At 47.5% G+C, this 21640-nt stretch overlaps 2 protein-coding genes and 1 pseudogene across 2 annotated transcripts in view; all 3 read right to left on the reverse strand.

Moving 5' to 3' along the window:
- The window catches only part of LOC141104772 (uncharacterized), a 56736-nt gene that overhangs the window by 29015 nt on the left and 6081 nt on the right, over positions 1-21640 (reverse strand). The window lies entirely within an intron of this gene.
- On the reverse strand, positions 3667-4608 carry LOC141105460 (uncharacterized). The gene has a single exon (XM_073595313.1). It carries the CDS (start codon positions 4606-4608, stop codon positions 3667-3669), a length of 942 nt encoding a protein of 313 aa, XP_073451414.1.
- LOC141106971 (U2 spliceosomal RNA) lies at positions 5703-5909 on the reverse strand (annotated as a pseudogene).

Below are 21640 nucleotides of genomic sequence, written 5' to 3' on the forward strand. Positions count from 1 at the left end.
ACCCCCCCCCGGGACACAGGCGGCCAGCCTAACCTGCACTCTGGTGGATGAGGCGCTTTCTGGTGCACCATGAAGCAACACAGCACCCGACAGGCACTGTCAATGTCTTCCTGTGAATGAGTTACACAGGAGGGTCCGTTCAACACACCGAAGTGTGTGATTGCAGTCTGTGGTAAAAAGTCTTTAAGTTCTGGTTCAAAAGGCTCTCACCAGGTCCTGTGCAAAGGGGCATTCCCAGAAAACGTGCAAAGCAGTTTCCTCCAGGATGATACAAAAAGGGCAGTGTCTATATCTGCACAGGTTTCTGGCATGCATGAATGTCCTGAGCGGCAACCCCCCTTAGATTGCCATCCATGCCAGATCAGTGTGCCTGTTGGTGAGTCTCTTTGAAGAAACATTCCTCCAGACCACTTTGCAAGTGGCTGAAGGGAGTCCTGGAACAGTCTCAACAATGTCCGATGCTCTAATCAACTTGTGGATAGTTTTTGGCTGCCACAAGTCGGGCTTAACTCCATGCAGCCCCAGCTCCTTGATAAACTTAAAAGTATTCAAGTAATACCAAGTCGTGTCCCAGTTGTAGGGGATGGAACTTTCCCATTTGTTCCATCCTAGGGACTTCCAAAGAGGCAGGTGGAAAAAACAGGACATGGAGTTACCGCCAGAGTCCAAAGTTCTGTCAACCAAAGTCCTGCGGATGCAGTTACAAGCAAAGAACACCCTCACTAGAGTGGCAATGTCAGGCACGCCCTTAAGAGGTTCCTTAAACATAACCGCCCGCTTCACTCTGTCCATTTTGGACAGTGAAACACCACCCTGGTGATGGCCTTGCAGGTGTTAACCCGGGGGGGCCAGGCCTGGGTGAGGTACTGCAACACAGGGAGAATCTCGCTGCAGAGTACCAGTGTTTTACCTTCAATGGTGAGTTCTCTGAGGCTCCAAAGTCCAAACTACTGACGCATTTTGGCCAGTCTCTCCTCCCAGGACTTCAGGGCTGTGCCCTCAGCTCCAAACCAGACACCAAGAATTTTTATGAAGTCCGTTTAACGCTGAAAGGAATGGGTGCAGAAGAAGGCAGGAACCACTTTCCGCAGAGCATGACTTCCGACTTCCCGCAGTTGACCTTTGCTCCTGAAGCTTTGCCGAAGTCCTCACAGGTCTGGGCAAGTGTGTCGATGGAGCACCGATCAGCACAGAACACCGTCACATCGTCCATGTAGAGTGAACACTTGACCTCCCGTATGTCTGGTCCTGGTGCAGTGATCCCTCTGATCTCTAGGTTCCGTCTGACGCTTTGGGCGAAGAGCTCTATACAGCAAACAAAAAGCAGAGGTGAGAGAGGGCAGCCTTGTCTGACCCCAGATAGAACTGGAAAGGGGTCAGTTTTCCAGCCATTCACCAACACCAAACTACAGATGTCATTATACATCACATTCACATACGAACAAAACATTTCCCCAAGACCAAACCTGCGCAGAGCTCTGCGCATAAACTCATGGGAGACAAGGTCAAAGGCCTTCTCCTAGTCAAGACTGACCAAGGCCGTGTGCACACGGCGGCCATGAATGTACTGGACCATATCCTGGACAAGCGCAAGGCTGTCTGCAATCCTGCGACCAGGAATGCCACAAGTCTGATTCGGGTGGATGATCTGTCCGATGACTGACTTCAGCCTGTTGGCTAAAACCTTGGCGAGGATTTTGTAGTCCAGGTTCAAGAGAGAGATCGGACGCCAATTTTTCAGGTCCAATCTCTCCCCCTTCAGTTTATACAAAATCGTGATCATCCCCTCCCTAAGCGATGGAGGCATTTTGCCCTCCACCGCCATCTCCTCTCGGGCCCACGAGATCCCACAGCCAGCGCTACATAGAGCTCTGCAGGGAGACCATCGCAACCCAGGGTCCTGCCCCACCTAAAGGATCTAGCGGCAGAGTGCAGCTCCCCTAATGCCAAGGGAGCGTTGGTGGCCGATGAACCTGCTGGGCCAATTGGGTTAAAGATACCTGACAGGAACCTGTCAGCCGCCTTTGTGTCTGTTGCTTTCGAGCAGTAGATGTTGGTGTAGTAGTCACTGACCACTTGCATTACAGCCTCCTTCCCCTTCTGGAGTGTTCCGGTCTCGTCACGCAGCTCTGACAAGGGTGTGTGTCCCGAGTGAAGTTTCCTGAAAAAGAAAGAATTTCTCGCCTTTCTCAAGATTCTCCACCTTGGCACGGAAGACAATGTGCCTGGATTCTTCCATAAAGTGCCCTTTCAGGCTCTTCTTGGTGTCCTCCAGGTCCTGCCTAACATCCCAGCCGCAGTAGTGAAGGTGCTGCAGGGACTGCAACTGACCTTGCAGTCACCTGAGTTCCCTCTTCCTGGCACACACTTGCTGGCATCCCCTTGCCTGAAAGAAGCACCGCAGCTTGACTTTCACAAACTCCCACCATTCAATTATCCTTCTGAAGAATCTCTTTTCCTCCTTCCAAGTGGCATAGGCCTCTCTGAGTTCCCCCATCAGTTCCTCATTTTCCAGCAAGGTACTATTCAGCTTCCAGGAACCCGGGCCACGAGCAACGTCCTCGCCCAGGTCACCTCGAAAGTGAATGGCCCCATGGTCAGAGAAAAAGCAGGGGACCATGAAGAACTGATAATGCCTGACTGCCCTTGAAGTGAGCACGAAGTCAATCCTGGAATGCACAGATCCGTCAGGTCACACCATGAATAGTTCACTGAACTTTTCCCTATGGATCCCATGGCGTCCAGCAAGGAAGCCTCCGAGATCATCTCCCTGAGCAACCTAGAAGTGGCATTGAGTTTTGCGTACATGCTGGAGCTGCGCCCGTCCTCCTCAATCTGACAGTTAAAATCACCGCTGATCACTACTGTTCTGGCGGTGACAAGTTGGGTTTGCAGGGTCTGGAAAAGTTACAGCTGCACATTCTTATCTGGGGGCGGCGTACACATTGATGAGCCTAACTGGCTCTCCCACCCACAAGCCATCTATGACCAAAAGATGGCCACAGACTAACTCATGGATAGAGTCAACCGTGAAGCGCCCACCCCTGACAAGAATGGCTACCCCTGCAGATTTAGAATCGCCACCCCCAGACCAGTAGGAGGGACCAAGGGTGTGATGAGTGTACCTCTTCAAAGGAGGAAGAGTGCATTCCTAAAGCATGTAGACATCACTCTGCTGAGTAGAAAGAAAGGTCAGCACCGCTTGCCTTCTAGATGTATCCTTGATACTCCTCACATTAATGGAAAAGATGGAGATCTCAGCCATAATGAAAAAGGTTATGAGGTCTAGTTGGTAAGAGGCCGAACTTACCTCCCCGGGGGGGGGGGTGACTCTTTCATTGCATCCGCTGCCTGTCCTGTGTTCTGGGTCAGACCCAGCTACTTGCGGACAGCATCCATCATCTGGTTGAGGTCAGGCTCGGGGTTGGCCAGGATCTCCTCCTCCTCCCCCGCAGACTCAAGGCCCTCCACTACTGGCTCTGGTCCATCGCTGTCGCGCTGGACCCTGTTGGGCCGTTTGGTGGAGGCGGCGGGTTTCTCTGCTGTTGGACTCTGGTTTCCGTTTCCGGCTACCTGTTGGGCCACTGGCGGGGGTGGGGGTGGGAAGGGGGAGGGTGGGGAAGTCCTCAAGGGAGGACAGGTCTGGGGCAGGTGGGGGAGGCCTTTTTAAGGCTCCTTTGGCTTCTTTTCTGTGGGCTTACTCCCAGTGCTGGAGGATGACATACCCTGGATCAGGGCTCCAACATAGGTCCAGGTTCTCTTCGGGAAGTCTTTGAACACCTGCTCTGCCAATCCGCAGAGGTTGCAGGCTTTGGGCCTCAGACAGTCCTTGGTCTCGCGGCCTGCAACCCAACAAAACCTGCAAACAAGTTCTGTGCAATCCTTACCTACGTGTCCAGGATGGCCACATCTGATACAGTTGTGGGGCATGCTGGAGTAGTAGAGGCTTCCTGCGGAGTTGCCCAGGGAGAAGCACGGCTGCAGGTGCTGGAGGTCCCCTGAAGAGTCTCTCCTTGGCCTGCAAAACACAGTACACTTACCTATCCAGAAGCCATTGGCATTGAGGATTCGGACTGGGTCCTTTGCCACGATGCAGAACCTCTGGAGGTAGGTGACTATGTCCTTTCCTTGGGTATGGGGGTTCCTCATGGTCACCCGCACTTCATCCCGTTGTATGGGACAGTTGGCAACGAAGTTACGGAAAGGGGATTCCGCGCCACAAGTCTTCACTATCTCCCAGAATTGTCTGCAGACCTGAAAGGACACAAAAGTTATAAAGAATATACCTTTTGTGAAGGTCTGCACGGACAGCGTCTCCGCTTTGCAGAAGCCCTGCTCCAAGATCATCTTCTTTCCGAAGATCACCAGGGTTATGTCTGGGACTCTTCCGTCCACCTCCTTCAGCTGCAGCATGACAGTCTGCTTCATCCAAGGCTCCAGGATTGGGAGCCCATCTGCAGGCAAGTACAGCTTGGCTGGTCTCGGCAGGCTGGAGCCGGCTGGGGCAGGAGTGGTGGTTGAGGTGGCGACATGCTCGGGGGCTTCGGACAAAGTGGCTGGGGCAGGGTTTTTCTCCATCGTCTTGCTGGTCTTGTTGCCCTTCCCCATTATCGTGGAGTTGGATGTCGCTTCAGGAGTTCTTAAGCGGCGTCCTTCTGGTTCTTCGACATCTTCACTCTTTTCGTAGCCTTTACAAAGGCTCTAGAGCAGTGGTTCTCAACCTTACTAGTGCCGTGACCCCTTAATAAAATTTCCCCAAGTTGTGGGGACCCCTAACAGTAAAATTATTTTCGTAGCATCGGTTATCGGCACCCAAGGCAAGACAAGTATTATACGCCCCTAACCCACGGATATTACGAGTCCCTTCCACTCGTACAGTATTAAAACCCCTTTTGGTACATTTTAGGATGTACCACTCTTTCTCTTTGTTCTCCTTTCTTTCCCTTTTATCACTCTCTATCCTAATTTCTTGTTTTGTTTTTTTTCCCCACCCCTTTCTCATATTCTTTCTCTCCCTTTTTCTTTGTTCTTTCCCCTCTTTTCCTCTCCCTTCCATGTATTCTCTATTTTTATTCCTTCTCTTACTCCTTGGTGGAGAGGATGGGGGGAATGGGATGAGTGGCAGTGCTAGCGGGAGTTGGGATGAGTGGCAGTGCTAGCGGGAGTTGGGATGAGTGGCAATGCTGGGGGGAGTTCTGATTGGCCAACTTAGGTGCTCTTGATCAAGGTCATCTGCTGATCTGAGAACTGTAGTAGGGACTTTTAATGGCAACTATAATCACAGGTAGTGTTACCCACTGTGTCTCCGGCTTCACTGTGTCTCCGACTTTGTGGTGTCTCATAGCAGTGACACCTATGTCAAAATCAGGAGATAGGGTCTCCTCCAGCCTCTCCCACTTCACATTCTTCACCAGTCAGCTGACCTCTAGTCTCTGCCCCCCAGCCATGCCATAAACTGAATGGGCGGCTGTGAAGAGGCTGAGTGGGAGGCCGCGGGCTCCAGGAACAGCTCAGCTGGGCGGCCGCAAAAAGGCTGGGAGAGCGGTGCAGGCTTCAGGAACAGCCAAGGATTCGGTGACCCCTCGCAAATCATCATTCGGCCCCCAGGTTGAGAACCACAGCTCTAGAGCGTCTACTGCCCGAAGGTAGTAACGCAGAGCGGGGGGGTGGGGGAGGGAAGACTGCAAACTCGTTCCCTGTGGGGGGCTAAGCCTCTGCCCAATAGCAGCAAGTAGGTGAAGCTAAATTGAATCAACGATCCTACAAGGCCGAGTAGAGGGTACCCCACAAGGACCAAATGGCTTGGATAGATACAAGTGGTTCTCAACGTCCTAGCTGTGAAGCAGAGACACCCCTACAGGCTATAGTTGATACTACACTTGATCTTAGCCAAAAGGCCGAGAAGTGATGTAATGTACCCAAGAGATGTACTATATAGATCTGAACATATCTGAAGTGTTCTGAGGTTTCTCCAGTAAGGCTTGTTTTGTTAATATACCTTTATGATCACAAAGATCAGCTATGTGTAGGAAACCTTTATTAGTCCACCAATCAAAAGTCTGGGGTGAACTCTCTTTTTCGAGGCAGCATTTATTCTTTTAAACATCATGTTTTTATTAGGATTTTAAGAGACATACGGTTACTACATACTCCAAATGACACAACCCACACAGGGGAGGTCACTTGTGACAACTTACAATCTACAAGTAAAAGAAAAACAATACAAAACACAACTTAGTGATCCATAGCATTAATGTTGAAGATATCGGAGCATCTCCACAGTTTTGTGTTCCCCCTCGAGAAGGTGAACTGAAGACAAGGAATCCGGTTTAGGCCTTATTATGTTTCTGGTTGAGAGTAAAAGCTAAAATCCAGGAATTCAGCAAGTGGGCAAAAACTGCAGGAACACTATGAGTTAGGTCCAAATTAGGTGCACTTCACCTCCGCGGACTTATCTCTGTTACTTAAATGGGCAGCACAGTTGCTAAGTGGTTAGCACTTCCGCCTAGCAGCACTAGGGGCGTGGGATTGCATCCCAATCATGGCACTACCTGCCTGGACTTTGCTTGGGTTTCCTCCCACACTCCAAAGACATGCTGGGAGGTTAACTGGCTCAAGTCAAAATTGGCCCTAGAATGCGAGTTAGAGACCTTAGGTTGTAAGCTCGTTAAGGGCAGGGACTGATGGGAATGTGTAAAGCACTGTGTAAATTGAAGACGCTATATAAGTACCTGTAATAAATATATAAGATAGGTTTATTACACTCCGGCTGCGAGAAGGACACAGAGCAGATATGCCATTCTCCGGCCCATTCACAGAAGCCTTTTTTTATTTTATTAATGAGTTCACATAATACAAAGGCTTCTGTGAATGGGCAGAAGGAGGGGAGGGGACGGCATTGCAATTCCAGTGACTCTGCTCTTGAAGGAACGGAGACCACAGTGAGCAGTGTTGGAGCTCCATAAGCTATCTTCCTGGAGCACAGTAAACCGGTCAGATGTGAATAATAGCGAAGGCAGGCACCTCGTTAGACTTAACTCATGGCATACCTCCAGTTTTTACAAAGTAGCCGAGTTCCTGGAATTCAGCTTTAATGGACTGGATCCATAGTCGTTGATGGCTCCTCTAGCCACTTTATCCCGACATCGGTTAACATTTTTCCTTAAACCCGTTTTCATATGTGTCTTGATATAGAGGAAGGTTAGAGTTTACCAAATGAGTCCAAAAGGAGAAAGGAGGCGATTCTTTTCTCCCCCAAGTCATGGTGATAGCCACCCAGGCATAAAAGAGCAGTAGACCTAGCAGGGTTCTCTCAGCAATAGTGAAAAGCCATGTCTTCTACTAGATCCAGTAAGCAGAAGACATTCCTTACCTTCTCCGGCCCATTCACAGAAGCCCTTTTTTTATTTTATGAATGAGTTCACATAATACAGAGGCTTCTGTGAATGGGCAGAAGGAGGGGAGGGGGTGGGCATTGCAGTTCCAGCGACTCTGTGAGACCACAGTGAGCAGCGTTGGAGCTCCGTGAGCTATCTCCCCGGAGAACAATAAACCTGCCAGATGTGAATAATAGAGATAAGTCTACGAAGTGGCCCGGCTCCTCGTTAGACATAACTTATGGCATACCTGCAGTTTTTACAAAGTAGGCGAATTCCTGGAATTCAGCTTTAAGGGGCTGGATCCATAGTCGTTGATGGCTCCTCTAGCCACTTCATGTAGACATTGGTGAATACCAAGACATTAGAGTTTACCAAATGTGTCCAAAAAAGATAGAAGGAGGCGCCTCTTTTTCCCCAAGTCATGGTGGTAGTCATCCAGGCATAAAAGAGCAGTAGACCTAGCAGTGTCCTCTCAGCAATAGTGAAAAGCCAAGTCTTCTACTGGATCCAGCAAGCATATTTTCACTGTTGGAGTAAGGTGGGTCAAAGCCCGAAGTCCACTATTTCCTTCCAGAATAGAGACATGAGGACAGGTCTATGGAAAAAGTCCCCATCATGATGTCCGCAACACCATCAGGCAGAAGATAGGACAGGGTTAAATTTGTGGGGCCTATGGGGAGTGTAGTCTATTCTTTGAAGAATTTGGAACCGTATCAGCCTCCCCCTGACAGATACCGATTCCAGTCCGGTCCTCATCAATTATATCTGGTATGCCAAGTTGCCATTTACTTTGGAGGTTAGGTCAAGAAAGAGGAATTAAGGTGACTTGTTGGACAGAAAGACGAGGCTGGCTTCAGTAGCTGGTCGGCATTTAAGTTTTCATGGTAAAAAACAAAAAGCAATGAAATGCCCTGAGCTTTCATAAGAGAATACACAAAGTTCAACTGACCAGACTGAGGTGGTCTCCAGTAATGACGTGTGCTGATCAGAGGAGCCCCGTTTGAGCTTGTGGGTGTCCCACCTGGTGGATGCGGCAGCCGGGGCATTAAAGAATCTGGTTGTCTCTCCCTCCAGGATATGGAGTCGGCTGGGATATATGAGGCTGTATTTGATGCCTTTATCCCGGAGATTCTTCTAAAACTCTGTGAAGGATCTACTGTAGCTGGTGTATCTCTGGAGCGTAATTGGGGAAGAGCGAGATTTTGGCATTTTGAAAACAAGACTTGGGCATGTTCTAGGCTAGGATCAAGTTCCGATCTCCATAGATTAGTAATCGGATGGGAAAGGGTCTTGGGATCGGTGGTGCTGGGGGAACACAATGTGTACGCTAGGTGTCAGATCCTGGCCATGACCCCCCCACCCCATGACTACCCCCTACCTCCCCCCGCCCGTTGTGTTGTGAATTAGATGTTGAAGGAAATGTACATTTTCCAGGTAGGTTTCACAGGTTTAAGGTCGTTCGCGCTTGTGAGTTCTCTCGTGTACGTGAAGTTTCCCTTTATGAGCGAAACCTTTCCTGCACACTGAACATGAAAAAGGATAATCCCCCGTGTGGACGCTCAGGTGCATAACAAGCTCATTTCTCCGGGTGAAGGATTTATCGCACTCCTGGCAGGAGAACCGCCTTTCCCCAGTGTGGACTTTCGTGTCATTAGTTAAGTTCCCCTGTCGTGTGAAGCCCGTGTGAGTTCTCTCGTGTACGTGAAGTTTTCCTTTGTGAGAGAAACCTTTCCCGCACACTGAGCATGAGAAAGGGTGATCCCCCGTGTGATCGTTCAGGTGCATAACAAATTCATTTTTCCGGCTGAAGGATTTTTCGCACTCCGGACAGGAGAACGGCTTCTTCCGTGAGTGGACTTTCATGTGATTAGTGAGGTTTCCGTGTCGTGTGAAACCTTTCCCGCACTCCGGGCATGAAAACGGCAGCTCGCCGGTGTGACTTCTCTGGTGGATGATAAGTTCTGACTTGACTACGAACCCTTTCTGGCATTGGGAGCATAAATAGGGCCTCTCACCGGTGTGACTTCTCTGGTGGATAATAAGACGGGATTTACTTACACACAACATCCCGCACTCGGAGCAGGAATAGATCTCCTTACCGGCGTGAGCTCTCTGGTGTATGGTAAGTTCAGATAGAGTATCAAAAATAATCCTGCACTCCGAACATGAATGGGTTCTCCTGACCATGTGAATTTTCTGATGGCTGCAAAGACCGCCTTTCTGATTGGAGCTCTGGCCGCAGTCTGGACAGGGATTATCATTTGTGTGGATCTTCAGGTGTCTGATGAGTCTATATTTCCGCGAAAAACTTTTTCCGCACTTTGTACACGTATGCAGCTTTTCCCCGGTGTGGTTCCTCAGGTGTTCCGTGAGTCTATCGCTCCGCGAAAAACATTTCCCGCACTCTTTACAGGGAAAAGTCTCACCGGTGTGAACTTTGATGTGTCTTTGCAGATTACTCTTTCGTCTAAAACTTTGACCGCACTCCGGGCACAAATAAGTCTTCACTCCCTGAGATTTTCTTTTGGATCCATATTCTTCTCCGTCATAATCAGATGAAACCTGAGACCACTCTGAGGAATTCCCACCATCACATTCATCTGTAGGAAAGAAATATTATTATTATTTATCATACTCAAACATATTTCAATTGTTCGCAACGGTGCAACATAGATCTGAGGAATGGAGATGGACCTTTCATATGGTGTACAGTATCTCCTCCTCATTTGTTGGGAACATGACATTATATTGAGGAATGGAGATGGACCTTTCATATGGTGTACAGTATCTCCTCCTCATTTGTTGGGAACATGACGTTATATTGAGGAATGGAGATGGACCTTTCATATGGTGTACAGTATCTCCTCCTCATTTGTTGGGAACATGACGTTATATTGGAGGAATGGAGATGAACCTTTCATATGGTGTACAGTATCTCCTCCTCATTTGTTGGGAACATGACATTATATTGGAGGAATGGAGATGGACTTTTCATATGGTGTACAGTATCTCCTCCTCATTTGTTGGGAACATGACATTATATTGAGGAATGGAGATGGACCTTTCATATGGTGTACAGTATCTCCTCCTCATTTGTTGGGAACATGACATTATATTGAGGAATGGAGATGGACCTTTCATATGGTGTACAGTATCTCCTCCTCATTTGTTGGGAACATGACGTTATATTGAGGAATGGAGATGGACCTTTCATATGGTGTACAGTATCTCCTCCTCATTTGTTGGGAACATGACATTATATTGAGGAATGGAGATGGACCTTTCATATGGTGTACAGTATCTCCTCCTCATTTGTTGGGAACATGACGTTATATTGAGGAATGGAGATGGACCTTTCATATGGTGTACAGTATCTCCTCCTCGTTTGTTGGGAACATGACGTTATATTGGAGGAATGGAGATGAACCTTTCATATGGTGTACAGTATCTCCTCCTCATTTGTTGGGAACATGACATTATATTGGAGGAATGGAGATGGACCTTTCATATGGTGTACAGTATCTCCTCCTCATTTGTTGGGAACATGACATTATATTGAGGAATGGAGATGGACCTTTCATATGGTGTACAGTATCTCCTCCTCATTTGTTGGGAACATGACATTATATTGAGGAATGGAGATGGACCTTTCATATGGTGTACAGTATCTCCTCCTCATTTGTTGGGAACTAGGAGTGGGCCAAACACCCCCCGGTTCGGTTCACACCAGAACACCGCGAACAGGCAAAAAGTTCTAGCGAACATGCGAACCCTAATAAAGTCTATGGAAGACGAACATGAAAAATCAAAAGTGCTCATTTTAAAGGCTTTTATGCAACTTATTGCATCTAAAAAGTCCATGGGGACCCGGGTACTGCCCTGGGTCCCCATATGCAAAAAAAAGTTTTTTAACCACTTGCCGCCCGCCCTATTACACAATGACGGCGGCAAAGTGGTTTGATAATCCTGATCGGACATCATATGACGTGATCAGGATTATCCGCTATTGTGCGCCCCCGGGGGCGCGCAATACGGCGATCAGGGGTGATGCTTGTCCCTCGGACACAGCGCATCCCCGATCAGGGTAAACAGCCAATGAAATAGCTGTTTACCCACGTGATCAGCTGTGTCCAATCACAGCCGGTCACAAGTATAAACACTGTGACGGTTTCCAGGGATCTCTCCTTCGCTCTCCTCACACACCGATCGTGTGAGGAGAGAGGAGGAGAGATCTGATCAGTGAGTGAAACACCTTTATTTTTACATATCTACTACCGCCCATCAGAACCTGTCACAGCCCATCATCGGTACAGCCATCAGCACCACCACCGCCCATCAGCACTGCCACCACTCATCAGAACCTGTCACAGCCCATCATCGGTACAGCCATCAGCGGTACCGCCATCAGCACCGGTACCGCCATCAGCACAGCCACCGCCATCGGTACCATCTGGATCTGACAGCCCATCTGTTACACAGGCCGCCATCCGTGCCACTAACGGTACCGCTATTAGTGCCGCCATCGGTAAAATCTGGATCTGTCAGCCCATCTGTCACACAGGCCCGCCATCACTACCGTTGCACAGTCCCGCCATAAGTACCATCACACAGGCCATCAGTAACCTGTCAGTACCATCACACAGGCCCACCATCAGTGAGCTGTCAGGAGCACCACCAGTTCCATCACACAGGCCCGCCAAAAGTACCACCATCATGTCCCAAAGAGTTTACACAGCTGAGGAGGCATATAACATCCCTACCATGTCGGATGATGAGAGCAGCGGGGAGCTCTCATTATCCGATTCTGGTTCGGAATAGGAGCCAGTGCAGGGTAGCGGATCGGAGTCCGAGTCAGCGGAGGAAACCGCCCCTCCTAAAAGAGTAAGGAGATCAGGACACCAGAAAACCTGCCTACCACCAGCAGCGCCAGACCCCAGGAAGAGGAGCCCAGTACAAGTACTGGAATTGCACATCCAGCCCAAAGAATCCGGGCCCAGTCCTACCTTCCCGATGCCCTGGCAAACCCCTTATGGTTGCCTGCCAACTCAGGATCCGCTACAATCCCCCCTTTCACTGCACAGCCAGGTGTGCAGCCCAACACTTCGACTTTTCATATTTGGACTATTTACATAGTTACATAGTTACATAGTAGGTGAGGTTGAAAAAAGACACAAGTCCATCAAGTCCAACCTATGTGTGTGATTATGTGTCAGTATTACATTGTATATCCCTGTATGTTGTGTGATTATATGTCATATTACATTACATATCCCTGTATATTGCGGTCATTCAGGTGATTATCTAATAGTTTCTTGAAGCTATCAATGCTCCCCGCTGAGACCACCGCCTGTGGAAGGGAATTTCACATCCTTACCGCTCTTACAGTAAAGAACCCTCTACGTAGTTTAAGGTTAAACCTCTTTTCTTCTAATTGTAATGAGTGGCCACGAGTCTTATTAAACTCTCTTCTGCGAAAAAGTTTTGTCCCTATTGTGGGGTCACCAGTACAGTATTGGTAAATTGAAATCATATCCCCTCTCAAGCGTCTCTTCTCCAGAGAGAATAAGTTCAGAGCTCACAACCTTTCCTCATAACTAAGATCCTCCAGACCCTTTATTAGCTTTGTTGCCCTTCTTTGTACTTGCTCCATTTCCAGTACATCCTTCCTGAGGACTGGTGCCCAGAACTGGACAGCATACTCCAGGTGCGGCCGGACCAGAGTCTTGTAGAGCGGGAGAATTATCGTTTTATCTATGGAGTTGATCCCCCTTTTAATGCCAATATTCTGTTTGCTTTATTAGCAGCAGCTTGGCATTGCATGTCATTGCTGAGCCTATCATCTACTAGGTCCCCCAGGTCCTTTTCCATCCTAGATCCCCCCAGAGGTTCTCCCCCCAGTCTATAGATTGCATTCAGATTTTTGCCACCCAAATGCATTATTTTACATTTTTCTACATTGAACCTCATTTGCCATGTAGTCGCCCACCCAATTAATTTGTTCAGGTCTTTTTGCAAGATTTCCACATCCTGCGGAGAAGTTATTGCCCTGCTTAGCTTAGTATCGTCTGCAAATACAGAGATTGAACTGTTTATCCCATCCTCCAGATCGTTTATGAACAAATTAAATAGGATTGGTCCCAGCACAGAACCCTGGGGGACCCCACTACCCACCCCTGACCATTCTGAGTACTCCCCATTTATCACCACCCTCTGAACTCGCCCTTGTAGCCAGTTTTCAATCCATGTACTCACCCTATGGTCCATGCCAACGGACCTTATTTTGTACAGTAAACATTTATGGGGAACTGTGTCAAATGCTTTTGCAAAATCCAGATACACCACGTCTACGGGCCTTCCTTTATCTAGATGGCAACTCACCTCCTCATAGAAGGTTAATAGATTGGTTTGGCAAGAACGATTCTTCATTTCTATTTGTTTTTCCCGGAAGATTTGTTGCAGTACATGGTGGACCAAACAAATCTCTATGCAGAGCAATTTATTGCTGCCAACCCCAGTCCTTCCTACGCCTGTATGTTCCATTGGTGACGTCTCACACTAGACGAATTCAAATTGTTCTTGGGCCTTAATTTTAATATGGGGCTTACAAAGAAAAATGAACTGCATACCTAATGGTCCACCCACCCCATGCCCCTATATTCTTCTGTTATGTCCAGGACACGGTACGATATGATTATGTGTTTCCTACATTTCAATGACAATTCGCAGTGCCCTCCCCAAGATCATCCCAACCACGACAAATTATATAAGCATCGCCCCCTAATAAATTCTTTTAACAAACGAATTTCTGAAGTCTTTATCCCTGACCAAAATATTTGTGTAGACGAATCCCTTATCCACTTTACTGGCCGGCTGAATATCAAGCAGTATATCCCAAGTAAGAGAGCCAGGTACGGGGGTGAAATTGAACAAATTATGTGACCGAGCCACTGGTTACGTGTACTCATTTCATATTTATGAGGGCAAAGACTCCCAGCTCCAGCCCCGTGAGTGCCCCACGTACATAGGAACCAGTGGTAAAATTGTGTGGGACCTTGCATACCCCCTGCTCAAAAAAGGTTACCAATTATATGTAGATAATTACTACAGCAGCCTGCCCCTTTTCCGTCATCTGTATTGTGAAAAAACCCTGGCTTGCGGTACCTTCCCGAAAAAATAGGAAGGGCTTCCCACAGAATTTACTAGCAAAACGGCTACAAAAGGGGGAAGCCGCATTCATGAGGAATGAGGAGGTGTTGGCCATGAAGTGGCGGGACAAGAAGGATGTTCACATGATGACTACCATTCACAATGACACCTTGGTGGAGGTTCAGAGAAGACGTGGCCCCGTAGTAAAGCCTGAATGTGTCCATGACTACAATCTGTATATGGGGGGGGGTGGATTTAAATGATCAGATGCTGCAACCATATTTGTCAACCCGCAAGTCCAAATAATGGTATAAAAAAGTTGCATTTCATCTGTTTCATATGGCCATGTTCAATTCATTTGTCTGCTATCAAAAATCACCCGAAAACCAACCCATCACCTACCTCAAATATATTGAAAACATTGTCACTGCCCTTATTTACCAGCAAGGACCCGCCCCAGGAAGCATTCGCTCTGATAGTGTGAGTCGATTTCATGAGCAACATTTTCCCTATAACATTCCCCCCATAGAATCCGGAAGACGACGCCAAAAGAGATGTCGTGTATGCTCAAGTGGAGGAGCCAGAAGAGATACAAGTTATTATTGTCCCCAATGTCCCTCCCAACCTGGCCTGTGTATCGGTGATTGCTTCAAAAATTATCACACATCCATCAGATACCCTGTTTCCCCGAAAATAAGACCTAGCGTGATTGTCAGTGATGGCTGCAATATAAGCCCTACCCCCCAAATAATCCCTACCGTTTCCCCGAAAATAAGCACTACCTTAAAAATAAGACCTACAAGGACTTTAACTAGGGCTTATTTGGGGGGTAGGGCTTATATTGCAGCCATCACCGACAATCACGCTAGGTCTTATTTTCGGGGAAACAGTGTATTATTTCCCCTTATTAGTAACAGAATGCCATTTCCTCATTTCAGTTACCTGTGTGCATCATTTGCCTGCCACCATGTTTCTACCTTCCATGTTAACTGACCCTGGCCTGTTTACTGACAATGTCTTTGCCTGCTGTTTTAACCACGTTTCTGACTTCCACATGCACCAACCTCAGCCTGTTTACTGACGATGTCTTTGCCTGCTGTTTTAACCACGTTTCAGACTTCCACGTGCACCGATCTCAGCCTGTTTACCGAAGATGCCTTTGCCTGCCGTTTTAACCACGTTTCTGACTTCCACGTGCACCGACCTCGGCCTGCTAAAACGATCATGTTTTTGCCTGCCGCTTGGACTGATCTTTTGCCCTTCTACTTCAGTACACAGGGGTCTCACATATGTGAGGGGCTTGAGAATAGCGTTCTGAGTAGAGAAAATCATTTTTTGGTTTTCTGTGTTCCCAGAACAGGGTCTGGTTGCCCGGAGGCTTCAAAGAGATTTGGGTGGGAGAAGCCTCCACCCCTGTCCCCCTGGCCCTAAGCTTGATGGTCCTTCCTGCTGCCTGGACCAATACTTTGGCTGTGCTGACCATATCGCTGCCTGTAATGACCCAGGACTTTATGGACTGTGTTTATTTCTGCTGCCTGGACCAATACTTTGGCTGTGTTGACCATAGCTCGGCCTGCTGCCTCTACTGACTATACACAGTATTTTTGCCTGGACATCTCTGCCTGCTACCTGGACCAATGCTTTGGCTGTGCTGACAGTATCTCTGCCTGAACTGACTATGGACAGTATTGCTGCCTGGATGATTGCTTTTGCTGTCGCTGACCACATCCCCGCCTGCTGCCTGGACCGATGCGCTCCTCTGTGGACCACTACACTACTAAAACCACAGGTAATCTTTTGTTATTTGGTATGTACACGTTATGTATTAGAAATATGAAGTGTGTAATTTAGGCTCCTAGAACGACTGGAGGTACTATTTGGATGTTGGGCCTCTGTATGTGGCCAGGCTGTGTAAAAGTGTCACACATGTGGTATCGTTAAACTCAGGAGGAGTAGCAGAACGTATTTTGGGGTGTCATTTTTGCTATGCGCATGCTATGTGTTAAAAAAATCTTATAAATAGACAACTTTGTGTAAAAAAAATGCGTTTTCATTTTTTTCCCACGTTTTCCGAAAACTTCTGGAAAAAAATGAACTGTTCAAAAGACTCATTATGCCTCATAGATTATACATTGGGGTGTTAGCTTTCCAAAATGGGGTCATTTTGTGGGCATTTCCATTTTCCTGGTGCTCCAGGGCCATCAAAAGACAGATAGGTCGTCATGAAATGATATGTGTAATTTTGCTCCTAGAATGCCTGGAGGTACTCCCTGCATGTTGGGCCTCTGTATGTAGCCAGGCTGTGTAAAAGTCTCACACATGTGGTATCGCCATACTCAGGAGGAGTAGCAGAATGTATTTTTGGGTGTAGTTGCAAGTATATGCATGCTGTGTTCAAGAAATAACCTGTCATAGCAAAAAAAAAAAAAGTCTTCATTTTCCCAAGAATTGTGGGAAAAAATTACAACTTCTAAAAACTCACCATCCCTCTTACTAAATACCTTGGAATGTCTAGTATCCAAAAAGGGGTCATTTGGGGGGTATTTGTACTTTCCTTGATTGTTAGTGTCTCAAGAAATGAGGCCTTCAGTAAATCAGGTGTGGTCAGATGTGATCTATTTTCAGTGATTTGCACCCCAACTGGTAGACTCTAACTTTCACACAGACTAAATAATATCCACTAATTTGGGTTATTTTTACCAAAGCTATGTAGCAGTATAAAAATTGTCCCAAATTTATGAAGAAAAATGACTTATTTGCAAAAGTTTACAATAGAAGCTAAAAAAAAGTGCTTTTTTTAAAAAATTTTCGCTCTTTTTTCGCTTATATCGCAATTAAATACCAACAAAAGAAAGCTCTAATTGTGAGAAAAAAATGATAAAAATTTTGTTTGGATACAATGTAGCATGACAGAGTAATTGTCATTCAAAGTGTGAGAGTAGTGAAAGCTGAAAATTGGTCTGGGCGGGAAGGTGTTTAAGTGCCCTGTATTAAAGTGGTTAAACTGACCATTTTTTCAGGAGGAGTGATTTTAATAATGCCTAAAGTTGAACAACAATGAAAAATTCCTAATATATAATTCCTAAATAACGTGCCTGGGGGGGTCCCCTTAGTCTGCCTGTAAAGTGGTGCATCTGTTCGACGTGTATAACAGTGCCGCAGCAATAATGACATTTCTGAAGGAAAAAATGTCATTTAAACTTGCTCGCGGATGTAATGTATTGTCAGCTCAAGGCAATATATATATGAAAAGTCAAGGAAAAAAAAAAAAAAGGCGTGGAGGGCTTTCCCACCCCTCCTGAACTATACCAGGCCACATGCCCTCAACATGGGGAGGGTGATTTTGGGGTCCCCCCAAAACAGCTTGTCCCCATGTTGATGGGGACAAAAGCCTCTTCCCGACAACCCTGGCCATTGGCTGTTGGGGTCTGCAGGTGGGGGGCTTATCGGAATCTGGAAGCCCCCTTTAACAAGGGGACCCCCAGGTTCCACCCCCCCATGTGAATGGGTATCGGGTACATCATACCCCTACCCATTCACCAAAAAAAGTCTCCAAAAGTAAAAACCACAACAGACAGCTTTTGACAATTCCTTTATTAAAAAAAAAAAAGTGTCCCGCGATGTCCACCCAGCTTCAATCACACTGCCCGATGGACCCAAAAAAACTCTGCCTCCATGGGAGGCCTCCCAGTGACTGCAGTCTTTTCGCTTTGACAGCTCTTATGTAGGCAAGTGCAGGGCCATTCGCTGATGTAACTGGATGACCCCACCCCCTCTCTTGTCACATGACATCAGAAGGGGGTGGGGTCACTTGGTTACGTCACCGGGTTGCCCCACCCTTGCCTATGTAACAGCTGTCAAAAACCAAGTGACAGCAGTCGCCAGGAGGCCTCCCATCGAGGCAGAGCTTTTTAAATTTTATCTATTTTTCGGGTCTATTGGGTGGCGTGATTGAAGATGGATGGACATTGCTGGACATTTTTTTTTCTTTTTTAATAAAGGAATTGTCAAAAACTGTCTGTTGTGGTTTTTACACTTTTTCTGGTGAATGGGTAGGGGTACAATTTACCTGTTACCCATTCACATAAGAAGGGGGGGAGGATCTGGGGGCCCCTTGTTAAAGGGGGCTTCCAGATTCCGATAAGCCCCCCACCCACAGACCCCGACAACCACAACCCAGGGTTGTCAGGAAGAGGCTCTTGTCCCCATCAACATGGGGACAAGGTGCTCTGGGGTGGGCGGCGAAGAGCCCCCCTGCCCCAAAGCACCCACCCCCTCGCGTTGAGGGCATGTGGCCTGGTATGGTTCAGAAGGGAAGGGGCGCTTGCTTGTCCCCCCCTATCCTGACCTCTAGGCTGCATGCTCGGATAAGGGTCTGGTATTGATTTTGGGGGGGCCCCAAGCCAATTTTTTTATCAAGATTTGGCCTTAAAATCTATTCCAGACTCGAAGGGCCAGGTATGGATTTTGGGGGGGACCCCACACTGTTTTTTTCGTTAATTCTGTCATAGGGTTCCCCTTAACCACTTCAATACACTGTATTATATACTCTGCACTAAAAATTCTCCACTGTATTATATATACACTACACTGACTGCACTATATTTATATATATATATATATATATATATATATATATATATATATTTACGCTGACTGCACTAAATATTCTCCACTGTATTATATATACACTGCACTGACTGCACTATAAATTCTCCACTGTATTATATATACTACACTTACTGCACTATATACTCGCAACTGTATTATATATACTACACAGACTGCATTATATTCTCTAAACTGTATTATATATACACGACACAGACTGCACTATATACTCTCCACTGTATTATATATAGGTAGCGGTACCCCCGTAGGGGCTGCTAAGTGTTGTGGCCCACCTGTCACCCTGCCTGGCCCGGCCTTCACCTCTCAGACACTCTAAGACAGAAAAACAGCCCATGTGCTTGTTTTTATGTTTTATTGAGGGATTTGAACTTGGATGGGGTATAGGAAGTATGGGATGCCCAATGGAATTTTGCAGAACTTGCTGGGACAACTATACACACTCCTCTCTCCTCCTGCACATTGCTTCCTCTCTAATGTTCAGGCACAGTTAGCACAAAGCGGATAAGCCTGACACTGGCTCTGCCAGGCCTTGGCAATAGCCCTTTACTATAGGGGCCCACGGTCCCTGCCTGCATAGCAAGATAGAAAGTCTCTGGTGCTAGCTGTCCTACATGCAGCTATTGAGCCCAGTCAGCCATCTTCAGGCCCTGCCAGCCTTCCTGGCTGCAGCTGCTCTTCTCCACGGCCCATGACACCACAGTCTATTACTCTGGCTCTGCACCCATCTCAGACTGCATCCTCCCAGTCCTCACAGGCGTGCCTCTCCAGTTCTCTCAGGTCTGTGCATGTCACTCACCAGCCCTCCTGGCTGCAACTAGTCATTCCTCCCCCTGGGGACTTGTCTGGCAGTGCTCTCTCCTGCTGTCATCTCTTGCTCCTCCTGTCCAGGACACCCCTGTGGTTTGTACGAGGGTTCCGTCCACACCCGAGCCCAGGCCCAAGGTCACCAAGAACACTGTAACCCCTCACAGTTACTCTTGTTGGGCGCAGGAACGGGTCCTGCTGTTAAAAATTTGTGAAAAGATTGTAATTACATGCCCCTGTTAAACAGGTGCAGAAAAATTTGGTGTTGGTGGTGCCCTAAACCAAAAAAATTGTTGGAAGCTAGCATAATCGAGATTCAGGAATAGGATAAGCAGCATAGGCAGTCTTTAAGGGATTCCAGATCCCTATCAAATTAAATCAGTTACATCAGCATCAGGGGCTTGATAGCTGCTGATCCAGGATTGATTCATTTTGATAAATGTCAGCCTATCAACGGAGTCTGTGGACAGACGCACTCTTTGATCCTTCACAAACCCTCCAGTAGCACTGAATGTCTATTCAGAAAGCATGCTGGATGCAGGACGCTGGATGCCAGTAGCTCAATTGCATATTGAGCAAGTTCTGGCCAGTGGTTCATCCTCAAGACCCAGTGGATGCTCTGTTGGAAAGGTCTTCCATTCTGCTCTTGCCACTAGATATTCCTGAACCATATAATGCAGATGCTGCCGATGGTTGTTTAAACCTAATAGCCCTGGGCGCTGAGGACTAAAGAATTGTTTAAAGGCATCGGTCAGCCGGCCACCTTCTCCACCACTCTTCCTCTGACCGAACAAAGCCTCAGAATCACGTTGTACAGGAAATGGTAACCTCCCAGGGTCTGGAAAGGCGTTACACAATTTTTTCTTCAAGGCGCCCTGAAGATGTTTCATCCTCTGCGAAGACAGGATGAGCTTTGCAACTTTACCCTTGTAACGTGGATCAAGAAGGGTTGCCGGCCAGTAACGATCCCCCTCCTTGATACCACGAATCCTCGGGTCCTTTTTCAGGCTTTGCCGAATCAGGGAGCCCATGCAGCGTAAGTTTGAAGAGGCATGAGATTCTATGTCCTCTGGGTCACTAAGGATGACATTGTCAGTTACTACTTCCTCCCAACCACGTACAACTCCTTGGGTTTCTGGGGACTGAAAATTATCCCTTGAAGACTGCTGCATGTTATCCTCTACATCCATGCCGACACAGTCCTCCTCCTCCTGTGTGTTTGGCGGCCCCGCAGGAATGCAATCTGCATAAAGGGGGCCTTGAGAGGAAAGGAAGTCTTCCTCTTCCTCCCACTGTTCTGCCTCAAGTGCCCTGTCCATTATTCCATGAAGCGTGTGCTCCAGCAGGAAGACTAGAGGGACAGTGTCACTGATGCATGCATTGTCGCTGCTCACCATCCTTGTGGCCTCCTCAAATGGTGACAGGAAAGTGCATGCATCCTTTATCAGTAGCCACTGGCATAGCGAAAAGAAGCCAAGCTCCTCTGAGCCTGTCCTGGTGCCATATTCGCACAGACAAGTTCTCATTGAAGGCTCTTTCCTGTGTGTGCAGCCACTGCAGCATTGCCAACATTGAGTTCCACCTGGTGGGCAAGTCACTAATGAGGCGGTTGGTAGACAGGTTGAATTCCCATTGAATGTCAGCCAACTGAGCACTGGCACTGTATGACCGCCAGAAAT

Source organism: Aquarana catesbeiana, linkage group LG08 (genome assembly GCF_042186555.1).
Source record: "Aquarana catesbeiana isolate 2022-GZ linkage group LG08, ASM4218655v1, whole genome shotgun sequence".
In the NCBI taxonomy this organism is placed as follows: Eukaryota; Metazoa; Chordata; class Amphibia; order Anura; family Ranidae; genus Aquarana; species Aquarana catesbeiana.